At 37.4% G+C, this 13,019-nt stretch overlaps 1 protein-coding gene across 1 annotated transcript in view; it reads right to left on the bottom strand.

The window, feature by feature from the left end:
* Positions 1–13,019, bottom strand: part of LOC127658116 (syntaxin-17-like) — a 28,691-nt gene that overhangs the window by 3,209 nt on the left and 12,463 nt on the right. Inside the window, exons 4-7 of the mRNA XM_052147220.1 lie at positions 12,058–12,271; positions 11,855–11,964; positions 11,209–11,259; positions 118–204 (exon numbers count right to left, since the gene is read on the bottom strand). Coding sequence (XP_052003180.1) covers positions 118–204; positions 11,209–11,259; positions 11,855–11,964; positions 12,058–12,271 — 462 coding nt within the window. The remainder of the gene's footprint in view (positions 1–117; positions 205–11,208; positions 11,260–11,854; positions 11,965–12,057; positions 12,272–13,019) is intronic.

Here is a 13,019-nt window from a genome sequence, read left to right as displayed (position 1 = left end):
ATTGTGGTTTCCTTGCACTCTGATGTGGCTCAATGGGCTGATGGCGGGGTAGGCCGAGTGAAGCAGGGGGGTGAAGTGGAATCGATCCCCTAGCAGGAGTGTCCCCTCTTCCCTTACCTTCCCCAGGCTCTGGGTCCCCTCCTCCACATTAGTGGCTGCTATGCTAACGTTCGCCTCAATGCTGTCAATCTTCTCCTGCTGAGCCTAAGACAGAGAAATGCACGTTACATGTAATCCACACACACAAGCTCCATAATCTTTGAAACAATTGATTGTACATGAAACAAAAACAAATGTTCTTTAATGTGTTATTATATAATCATCATCATTATAGTTGACAAATAACATTGGCTAACAACTAAGCTTTCGATTTCAACATTAAGATTTTAGGTTAAAAGTTATGTATACATTTACATTTATTCTTTTGTCAGATGCTTTTATCCAAGCAATTTACTGAAAATGCTAAACGGTCTGCACTTATATGGCACCTTTTTAATTTCACACACCAATGATGGCAGAGCTGCCATGCAAGGCGCTAGCCTGCCATTGGGAGAAACTTGGGGTTCAGTGTCTTGCCCAAGGACACTTCAGCATGTGGAGTCGTGTGGGCCAGGAATCGAACCACCAACCCTGCGATTAGTGGCCAACCCACTCTACCACCTGAGCCACAGCCACCCCAAACTGTGCATTTAATGTATACATTTGATCAGTTTGTGCATTTACTGGAAATCGAACATATGACCAAAGTGTTTTCAGTGTCACGTTCATACCATTAAGTCACCATTCATTTTAGGTTTTTCCCTATTTTGTAATGACCTTTATATCTTATGCACTCCTACAGTGCGACAAATAATTTTTTAAAAGTACAAATATTCAATGTAGTCTCTCAATTACCAGTATTATAAGATAAAAAACTAAAACTGCATAATAATTACGAATAATTAAATATGGTGTTTCACACAACATCACACAACATTACTGTCAACTGCACATACATTGACCCCCAAAAGTATTTGGAAATACAAAAGAAAAAAATTTCAATACAAAGAGACAACTTTAAACCAACTAGTCTCGAGGTGACTTTTAGTGGATCTATGAAGTCAATTCCTCACAAGTACAGATAGGTGCCTTAGTAACAATAGGTGTAGTTCAACACATTAACTATAAATATTTGAGGACCACAAAGTGTTTCAATAGTTTTTGTTTTCATTTTGAACAGCATTAAAATATGCTTTCACTATCTTCAGTTTTACTCAATCCTTCACTGTTCTTATTACTTAGGGAACTTAAATTTTGAATCAACAAAAAAAAGTGTCTTGTGAGATTTGTGTCCTTTTTTGGTTGGTTTACCTAAAATTGGGCAGAGGATTTCTATTTACCAGCATACTTTGCATGGGACTCGACAGGGAGAGTAAATGTTAAATTTAAGTGTTTTTTGTGTGTCTTTGTTCAAGATCAATATTAAGAGGGAGACTTGTTAATATTTTATGTTTTGTTATGTTGAGATTTAAAAGCATTTCTTGTATGTTGTAGTTGTGGGAGTTTGAGTCTAGGACAAGGACTAAAACATTTAGGGTTTCTACATATTGCTTTATCTATTGAGCTATTGCTGTGCTTACCATAGCATAGTGACCAAGTTGCACTCAGCAGTGCTTTCCATCAGAATGTATTTAGCATGCTAACTACCAACAATTTTGGGGGGTTTTCTTGAGTAAAGGTTCCCTCTAATTTACACAGTTGTTTTAAGAAAACTTATTTCAAACAAGTGGAACTGTCCATGATTAAATCAAGTTTAGCCACAGATTTATAAAAACAAAAGGTCTATGGTTCAAAATGAAGACAAGAAGAATTTTGAAACATTGTGGTTGTCAAACGGTAGTGTAACAAGCCCATAGTTAATGTGACACATTATAATATTATTTTAAACTTTTCTCTTCTTTTTGGATGCTTTGCTTGAAAAGTGTGCAATATTTCCTTCACTGGTTTTGATATTTTGTTATATAATGTAAAGACATTAATACATGTTTATGTATGGCTTAAGTGTCCAAATACTTCCAAGGATTAAATGGCATTCAAGAGCATATCAAAACAAATACACTAACACCTCATGAAAAGTATAGATTCAACAAAGACATACTCGGTAATCTTGGTGGAGGGTATCTGGGGGTTTTAGTGGCGCTCTGCTGTGTGCTGGGGCAGAAGGGTGAGATGGAGGGGGTAGAGCTGCTTGTTTTGAGGGAGCCGGGGGCTGGTTGTTGGGGGTAACTGGGTGGTCTGTCGGAAACTTATGAAATATTCAAAGAGTGGCAGCTGTCTCTCTGTCTAAATCAGTGTGAGCTCTAAGTAATCACTACACACAATAGAGACTGCTGGAAAAATCTGCTTTTACTCTCCGGCAGAGAGCTTGGCACCTGCCCCTGTGTCAGTGTGTGCGTTAGTGTGTTGCTTTTAAAAAAAAAATCTGTTTTTGCAATGCTTTTTTGAGTGACAAAGGAATGGTTCCTGCAAAAATGAAAATTCAGTCAGCATTCATTTTCAGTCAGCATTCAGTCAGAAGTAATAAAATTGAATGGTGACTGAGGTTAATATTCTACCTAATTTCTTAATTTGTCTATCATGGAAGAAAGAAAGTTAAGTAGAATGACAAGCCAACAAGCTAAAAACCTATAAGCATTATTAGTCATCCATACACACCTTAACACATAACTGTAAACACTATTTCAATACCCCACTAACTGCTGGATTCAAAAGCTATTGATGTCTCTCTAGTTCCCGCCCTCCCATCAGGAGCAGACGGTAATCAGCACCGTCTGCTCACAAGCTGCATGGATGCTCAGGAGAACATCTTTGGCTTAGTGTTAAGGGAATGAAGTATACTTCGTGCCCTAAGAGAGTGTCCTCTATAGAGAGGGATACGCTAATAAGGCTTACTATTAATGTATCATACTTGCCACCATCCAAAGCTCATCATCACTGCCTAACAGGGTGTCAAGTGATTAGAGATAGCCATGAACAACTGTTACTAACATTACGCTTTTGTGGCCCCGAATAAAAGGCTTGTAGATGGTTAGTGGAACAATTCATATAATGAAGTAAAAACGTCGTAAAACACTGATATTTAAATGGGAAATTTTGCAGTGTTTTATTATGTTGTAGTGTTCTTTAGGTAAAAAGTTTAGTTTTCAGTAAACTAGACCTTTAAGACATTCATACTGATGTTGTTGTGACCTGTTATGGGGAACGTTACTTTTAAAATAATGCATTACATTATTTTGCTTTTCCTAAAAAAATGTAAACAAATAAAAATTTAATTACATTAACATTACATTACAATACTCATCTAGGGAATGCTACATTACTAATTATGCTACTTTATTACTTTTTTGGAAACTTGGGACATTTTAATTATAGGATCAAATGGGCAGATTCAATACATATCAAGTTTTATTGGCAAGATAAACTTCATTGTACATCTCTCCCACTCTTGGCTCACCATGCCTGGCCCGGGACATGAGTTGCGCTTAATTAATACGCGTGTACTGTTCCACACAATCAATGTCTGTGCTAGGATGTGTAGTGGAGTCCAGCATACACCTCCTTGGAAATTTCTATAAGCCAATTTTAGCCGCAGGATGTGGGGAAAAACATGAGTAACATGCATGGTTCAGCAAGTGAAAAACTGGATGCTGCATTAATTGCGTTATGTTTTTAACACGTTAAAGAGTCAACTATTAAATTGCAGAAAATAATACTTTTAATTTCACAGCCTTAATGGAAACATCTTAGTAAATTTTACATCTTTCTTTCTGCCATTCCCTCAGTGCCAGCCAATGAATTTTTCTTACCATCATTGGCTGCCAAACTTCAGTGTTATGCTCGGTCTGCAGTTTTAGGGTGTTTGTTCTCCTGACATAGTTGGAAAGTAACAAATATACCCCAGTATAGAAGTTACGCTATTTGCAATGTAGACTGCTTCATCAATTATAACGGAAGCAATCTAGTTTTACTGCATAGACATGACTACATTATTGTATTGGTCATTAAATTAACCAAAGAGAGAAGTGAATGTTACTTTTTTTAAAATGTGAATCAGTCATTTTAGAACAAATTCAAAATTAACATATTAGCCCTAAACAGCTTCCTGTTTCCTGTTCCGGTTGCTGCAAGCAACCTAATATCCTTTGCCATTTTAACACGTGCTTTCTATTTTTTCCCCACTTTTCTACTATTTCAACCATTTTCTTTTCTTTTTCCGCTTGTCTACATCTCACATTTGGACTGCATGCATTCGTTATCTCCTATGTGTTTTACATGGATTAATGCATCAATCTCAAACATCTGCTGATCAGGAACCTCAACAACAACAGCAAACCATTGCGTGAGGGATTCATATCTATCTCAAACCCTCGCCCCTCAAGAACAACCATGACAACAACAGCAACAAACAATTGTGCTAAGTCATAGCATTCGCTCAATTATTTCTTCCAGCATTGCATGCCACATTTACTATAGCTTCTTCTGTCAGCAGTAAGGGATTTACATGTGATAAATGTGAGGAATTAGTCAGGATGACAGAGAAGTTTAATAAGTTAGAAACACGCATCCGAATGCTAGTGGAGGTCAGTGAGAAAGAGAAGCCGGTAGATACGGATTCGAATGCGGCTAGAACAGCAAGTAACACACACACTTTGGTTCTGGCTGTAGAGCCCCTGCAGCAGGGCGTTTGGGTGACATCTCGGTGGCATACTCGCTCAGCAAAGCGACACCACTCTCCTGTTTCTTTTAGGGTTTCTAATTGATTCTCCCCACTGTTATAGGAGATTCTATTGGAAGGAATGTGGAAATAGAGACTCCAGCCACTATTGTTAAATGCATTTCAGGGGCTCAGGCGTCTGACATCAGATCAAATTTACAAGTGCTGGCTAATGCTAAATGTAGATTTTCTAAAATTATTATTATTATTCATGTCGGCACTAACATGTCTGGCTTTGTCAGTCAGAGATCACTAGATATAATGTTAAAGAGGTGTGTGAATTTGAAAAACTTTGTCAGATAATGTAATATGCTCTGGCCCCTCACTGCTTGTTATAGTGATGAGGTTTACAGTAGATTGGTGTCACTGAATGACTGAATGAAGTGTTGTCTGGAAAATAGTATAGGATTTATAGACAATTGGAAGAGTTTTTTGGGTAGACCTCGGAAAGTGCCGCTCTCTTCTCTAGTAATTTGGCTCATAGTCTTAATAGAGATTGACTAATTGGGGCCCAGGTCAAAAAGCAGAAATACTAGGTAATCCGAACATCTGCAAGACGCCTTGAGACGTCACACAGGTCAAATAAACTACAACACATAGAGACTGTATCACACAGAGTCTGTTCCCCAAACTACCAAACACAAACCCTTTACTAAATCATTTAGAAAAAATTGGATTAAGGTCAAACTTGAAAATAGCAAAAAAATATTGAAGATAAACATTGTATTAAGGCAGGGCTACTAAACATTAGATCCCTTTCAACCAAAGCACTAATTGTAAAGGAAATTATTACAGATCATAGTTTGGACATGCTCTGTTTGACTGAAACTTGTCTTAAACCAGATGAATATATTAGTTTAAATGAATCTACTCCCCCAGGTTATTGTTATAAACACGAGCCTCATCTGAATGGTTGAGGAGGAGGTGTTGCTGCAATTTAAAGTAAAGTTTTTGGTGTTGCTCAGTGGACAGGATAGAAGTTTAAGTCTTCTGAACTCATAATGCTACAAATAGCTACAGACAAGCACTAAAAGCTGCCAGATCAGCATATTTTAGCAAACTTATAGAAAATAACCACAACAATCCTAGGTGTTTATTCAGTACAGTGGCTAAATTGGTTTGGTATAAAGCCTTGAGTAAGGCAGATATTCTGCTGCAGCACAATAGTAATGACTTTCTTTACTATCACAGTACCTCAGAAAACAGTGTCTCGTAATTTCTCACAAGCAACTTCAATCCTTTGCTGTCATGAAGAGCTAACAAAACGTTTCGAAACATCAAAAGCCACAACATGTATTTTAGATCATATACCATCGAAGATATTAAAAGAGATATTCCCTGTAATCTCAGAATCTCTTCTTAATATTATTAAATCCTCGCTATCCTTAGGGCATGTCCCAAAAAAACAAAAAATGTAAATTATCAAACTGCTTACTAAGAAGCCACAGCTTGATCCTGGATAATTTACTATTTACAGACTGATTTCAAATCTCCTGTTTATGTCGAAAATTCTAGAAAATGTAGTGTCCTCCCAACTATGTTATATATATATATATGAACAATTTCAAACAGGATTTAGGCCCATCACAGTACAGAGACAGCACTTATCAGAGTTAAAGAGGACTTGCTCTTATCATCTGATCGCGGCTGCATTTCTCTTCAAGTGCTTTTAGATTTTAGTTTTGCCTTCGACACCATAGATCATGACATTCTCTTAAATTGGCTTGAGAATTAAGTTGGCATTTGTGGACTTGCATTAGCATGGTTTAGGTCCTATTTAGCAGACCACTACCACTTTGTCTGCATAAACAAGGAATTGTCAAATCAAACAAAAGTATGGATTGCCACAGGGATCAGTTTAGGGCTTCTACTTTATCCTTATATATGCTTCCCCTGGGAGATATTATCAGAAATTTTGGAATAAGTTCCCAATGTTATGCCAACAATACCCAATTTTATATTTCTTCAAAACGTGATGAAATGTCACAATCCTCAGAATTAGCAGAGTATCACTGAAATCAAAGCCTGGATGGCCAGAAATTTCCTTCTACTCAATTCTGACAAAACAAAGGTAATAATTATTTGACCAAAAACCTCTAAAAATAAGACAGTAAAGTATAATTTGACTCAATTGATGTACTGTTATACCGTCTTCTACAGCGAAGAACATAGGTGTTATATTTGATACCAATCTTTCCTTTGAAAATCAAATTTTCAATGTTTGTAGAACAACATTCTTCCACCTCAGAAATACTGCTAATTACAACACATTCTCTCTGTTGCTGAAGCCGATAAACTAATTCATGACCTAGATTATTGCAATACATTACTGGGAGGATGTCCAGCAAGTTCAATAAATAAACTTAAATTGGTTCAATTGCAGCAGCCAGAGTGCTGACTAGAACCAATAAATATGATCATATTAGCCCCATTTTATCATCATTACATTTGCTACCTCTTTGTATTAATTATACAATTTTGCTACAAAGCTTTGAATAGTCCGGCTCTGCAGTACTTACAGTTGAAGTCAGAAGTTCACATACACTTAGATTGAATCCATTAAAACTCCAATTCCAGTGGGTCTTAATTCCAGTGGGTCAGAAGTTTACATACACAAAGTCAACTGTGCTTTTAAGCAGCTTGGAAAATTCAAAAAAATTATATCAAGCCTTTAGACAATTAGCTTCTGATAGGAGGTATACTGAATTGAAGGTGTACCTGTGGATGTATTTTAAGACCTACCTTCAAACTCAGTGCCTCTTTCCTTGACATCATGGGAAAATCTAAAGAAGTAAGCCAAGACCAATTGTGGACCTCCACAACTCTGGTTCATCCTTGAGAGCAATTTCCAAATGCCTGAAGGTACCATGTTTATCTGTACAAAATTTTTTGTTTATCTGTAAAAAATAGTATGCATGTATAAACACCATGGGACCACGCAGCCATCATCCCGCTCAGGAAGGAGAAGCATTATGTCTCCTAGAGATGAGCTTAGTTTGGTGCGAAAAGTGCAAATCAAACCCAGAACAGCAGCAAAGGACCTTGTGAAAATGCTCGAGGAAACAGGTAGACAAGTATCTATATCCACAGTAAAACAAGTCCTATATCGACATAACCTGAAAGGCTGCTCAGCAAGGAAGAAGCCCTACTGCCATTCAAAAGTTTGGGGTCACTTGACTGAAATGTTCTCATGATCTTAAAAACCTTTTGATTTGAAGGTGTATGCTTACATTTTTTAAATTAGTTTTGTAGGTAAAAATATAATTGTGCCAACATATTCATTTATTTCATTACAAAACTAAAATTTTATTTAACAAAAAAAAGGTTTTGAAATGGATGACTTGGAATAATTAAGAAAAGCTATTAAGTACCCAGTATTTATGGGAACTCCTTAAATACTGTTTAACAAGCATCCCAAGTGATAACCTCAAGAAGATGGTTGAGAAAATGTCAAAGAGTACACGTCTGCAAATTCTAGGCAAAGGCTGGCTACTTTGAAGATGCTAAAATATAACATAGTTTTTATAAATCTTTTAGTCAACACAATTCCTATAGTTCCATTTCTTTTTTACATAGTTTTGATGACTTCACTACTATCCTTAAATGTGATCAATAATAATAATAACAAAGAATGAGTAAGTGACACTAAACCTTTGACCAGTAGTGTAGATGGCATCATGAGGAAGGAAAATTATGTGGATATATTGAAGCATCTTCTTACAACATCAGTCGTGAAGTTAAAGCTTGGTTGCAAATGGGTCTTCCAAATGGACAATGACCCCAAGCATACCTCCAAAGTTGTGGCAAAATGGATTTAGGACAACACAGTCAAGGTATTGGAGTGGCCATCACAAAGCTCTGACCTCAATCCAATAGAACATTTGTGGGCAGAACTGAAAAAGCGTGTGCGAGCAAGGAGGCCTACAAACCTGACTCAGTTACAACACTTCTGTCTGGAGGAATTGGCCAAATTTCCAGCAACTTATTGTGAGAAGCTTGTGGAAGGCTCCCCAAAATGTTTTACAAATTAAAGGCAATGCTACCAAATACTAACTAATTGTTTGTACATTTCTGACCCACTGGGAATGTGATGAAAGATATAAAAGCTGAAATAAATAATTATCTCTACTATTATTCTGACTATTATTCTTAAAACAGGGAAAGGGAAATTTTTCTACTATTAAATGTCAGGAATTGTGAAAAACTGAGTTTAAATTTGTTTGGCTAAGGTGTACGTAAAATTCTGACTTCAACCGTAAGTGACCTTCTACCACGCTATATTCCATCATGTTCATAACGATTGCAAAATTCTGGCCTATTAAAAGAGGTGGGTCCTTTTCCTATTTGGCTACTAAACTAAGGAATAGTCTCCCTAACATTGTTCAGGATGCAGACACACTCACTCAGTTTAAGTCTAATCTAAAGACTTATCTATTTAACCAGGCATACACCTAATTTATGCATCAACTCACAATTAGGCTGCTTGAGTTAGGTCTGCCGGAACCAGAAACATTTATCATGATCAATAACTCTACACTAATCTAAGCTATGCTAATAATGTTCAATTTGTTTTCCTGTCTCAACCTCAGGATTCATATCCCAAGGTTACCAGAGCCATCCAGCTTTGTTCCTGCTTGGTGTCGGACTCTACTGCTACGTGTCTGTAAGTGATGACAACTAAATGCAGCCGGTTCCAGCCAGACATCACTTCAGTCTATTACGATGGACTTGAGGGGATGAACTGATGCCAACTCCAACCATATGACATGGGATTCTTCGTATGCCACTGCCTGAACCATGGACTTAGGACAGACCTCACCGAAATGTACTGCCAGTTGAACTGTGATGCACCTCACTGATCTCGGCCTGCATCACCTTGGTCTAATGATGGACTTCACATATGGAATACATAGATCAGTGGTTCCCAACCCTGTTCCAAGAGGCCCCCCCAACACCTCAAATTTTGTATATCTCCCTTTTCTGACACACCCAATTCAGGTCTTGGAGTCTCCACTAACTAGCTGATGAGTTGAATAAGGTGTGTTTGATTAGGGAGATATCCAAAATGGGTAGTGTTGGGGGGCTTCGAGGAACACTTGCATAGACTATCAATTAATTGCCAACAAAAGACTTCATCAGCCAACTAACGGACAATGCAACTATGTGAATTTCTGCAGTTAATCCAGGATGAACTGCAAAAGACATTAGTGATTCATCTTACAATTCATACAAAATCTTTGTTTAAACACTGGCCCTTAACACTTAATTAGTTTACTAATTTTAAACCATGACTTGCACTGCACATAATAACTAATATTGGCATTATATTCATGCTGTTTAGCAAGAGGTGAACTGGCCCCCAAGGTTATTTTTCTTTGTGTTCTGTTTTGTGTTCCTTGCCACAGTCGCCTTCAGCTTGCTCACTGGGGTTCTAAATAGAATTATTATTTAATTATATACTTATTCAATTATTTATTTTTATTCACAATTTACAATCATATTTAATCAAACTACACAATGATGACTGTAAGACTATAGATATTACCGTTTCATTTTCTGTAAATGCAGGATTAACTGTATAGCTGCTTTGAAACGATGTGTGTTTTGAAAAGCGCTATACAAATACAAATTACTTGACTTAATTACTTGTTACTTCCAAAAAGTATATGATAATCTAGCACACATTACCCCAACACTAGTTGTGACATCATAAACATGACAATTTCTGAATGACCCCTTTTTTGCAACATAGGGATTAAACTTTGCATTGTGAACGTTAGAGTATGTCTACACAATACATCTACCGGTACCGGTAACTCTTTTTTCAAAGGAGCAAGAAAATACTGTCATCCATGATATGCCCCTTTAAACACAAACTTAAGACAGAAGTCTGACATCCTATCTGTGATCAACCAAAACAGTGCTGTTTAATTATTCAGCATAATCTCCCCTAATTAACATAATTCTTCAGAGACAGACTGGACAAGAACAATGTCTGCCTGTCCCAGGGTGACAGAATGCACATGATCTCTCCCTATCCTCCATCAAGTGTCCAACTGCAATTTTAATAATGGCTGTTAGATGGCGTGGATTCTAATTAATCCTTGCTGGTAAGCACATGGCTGACAGATTGTCACCAATCTCTGGATGTCTTTTCAATCACACACATACACACATTCTGATGGGATCAATACCACCTTGTTGGCTCTCAGGACACAAAGCCATTTGTCTGACAGGTCTGCCAAACCAAAGGGTTTCGGTCACCACCCTTTATCACATCCAAACACACACATGCATGCATATACACACGGTCACACATGCGCACACGCATGCACACACACACACACACACACACACACACACACACACACACAATAAATAACTATCCCTTCTTTCTCTCCAAAAAACAAACAGTGAATCCTTTCTACAGATGTGTATACATCACAGATACTTACATGAACAATGGTGGAGAACTCGTTCACTAAACCATTCAACTCCAGCATGTCCTAAACAAACATCCCACAGAAATCGCACACAATTAGACACTTAAAGTCTGAGTTAAGTCCAGGGGCCTTATTAAAGCAACATCCATACTGTAGAATGACATCTTACCCGTTATCTTTTTGGCCATACTGATTCTAACTTGAATATTTTTAACTTCAAGTTAAAAACTTAGATTCTGTTATTGTTCACTCACACTCATGACAGTCTTTCTCTCATGAAACACAAAAAGGAGATATTAGACAGAATGTTAGCCTTAGTCACCACTGACTTTCTTTGCATCTCATCTCAATACAATGAAAGTAAATGAAGACTGAGTCTTTTTTCTGTATAGCTGCTTTAAAATTATGTGTGATGTGAAATGCACTATACAAATAAACATGACTTGACTTGGTTTACATTCTGCCTACCATCTCCCTTTGCATTTCACGGTAGAAAGTAATATGATTTTGGACAACATGACGGTGTGTACATTTTCAGAATTGTCATTTTTCAGTAAAAATAACTTTAAGATAGGTGTTTTCTGTAATAAAGCCCCAGGTATATGTGCTTCTTTATATTTATATGTATTTATGTTTTGGAAATGTTTGTGTGCGTTACCTCTGCTAAAGAATCCCAGGATTCTGCAGCATTCTGTTCTGGAGGAATTTCAGGCAGAAGCAGCTGTATTTGAGTAACAGGGGAACCAGGGACACCTGTATCGCTATCACCTAACCCAGCACATGAAAGCGAAAATGCTATTAAATACCCACATCTTGAAAAATTCCTCATCTTCACACCAGAAACACATCAAAAACACATACTGCGTGATTTATCTGAGGCTGTGTGTAAGTCTGTGCTGGTAGTTTCCTGGAAGCAGGGCCTATTGACAGCATTTGAGTGAATCCTAAGGAACTCTTGAATTGCAGATGAGGCTTGCTCTCTGATTGGCTGAACAAGTTTCTCCAGAGCTGCAGTATCAGTGCTGCGTACGAGCCAACATAACTTCTCCATCTCCCGCAGGTTAGATCGCAACTGCTACAGGAAGACAAAATTAAAGAAAGCGGTTATAACAATCCTTTGTGATAAGTGGATCCACAGTTTCATTTAGTAGATTATGCAGTCTCTATACTGAACAACAAACACTGACCACAGTTACATGGACACCAGAAAGTGGCTTATTGCAAGAAAGTGGGTTGTTTAATAAGCAACTTTCTCCTCAGCATCGTAATTTTCCCATGATGCTTATGTAAATAATATACATGGCATCCAAGGAAGACTTCACTATTTTACTCTTTGTTGATTCACTTTATTTCCAGATATTCCAGAGTTGTTGCTGTGTTTGTTTCCTTAACTATCACAACCTGCAGCTGAATTGCAATGCATTATTGAGAAATTCCCTCTAACATAAAACTCTGGGATTCCCCTATTGTATGAGCACATATATGCAGACATTAGGGACAGTCGATATTTTGCATTCGTGTGTATAAATGGGTAAAGTATATAGTGCATGTGATTTTCCTCACTGTACTCCCAGAAATGTTGTTGGTCTCCATACCTATGACGTTTGTTATGCCGGTCTGTTCCACACACACACACACACTCTTCCAACACCCATCAGAATATCGCTTATGTGTTTACATGAGCACATTAAGCCGCATTCTCCGGGAGACACCTAGGTGTGTTTAACCACTTTCTCTTAATCCCTTAAACCAGGGGTTGGGAACCTTTTTTCACAAAGGTGACCATTTTTTATTTTTTTTAAAACAACGTTTTTCAATAAAAT

This window comes from Xyrauchen texanus, chromosome 17, assembly GCF_025860055.1.
Source record: "Xyrauchen texanus isolate HMW12.3.18 chromosome 17, RBS_HiC_50CHRs, whole genome shotgun sequence".
In the NCBI taxonomy this organism is placed as follows: domain Eukaryota; kingdom Metazoa; phylum Chordata; class Actinopteri; order Cypriniformes; family Catostomidae; genus Xyrauchen; species Xyrauchen texanus.
This window is presented reverse-complemented; position numbering and strand designations above follow the sequence as displayed.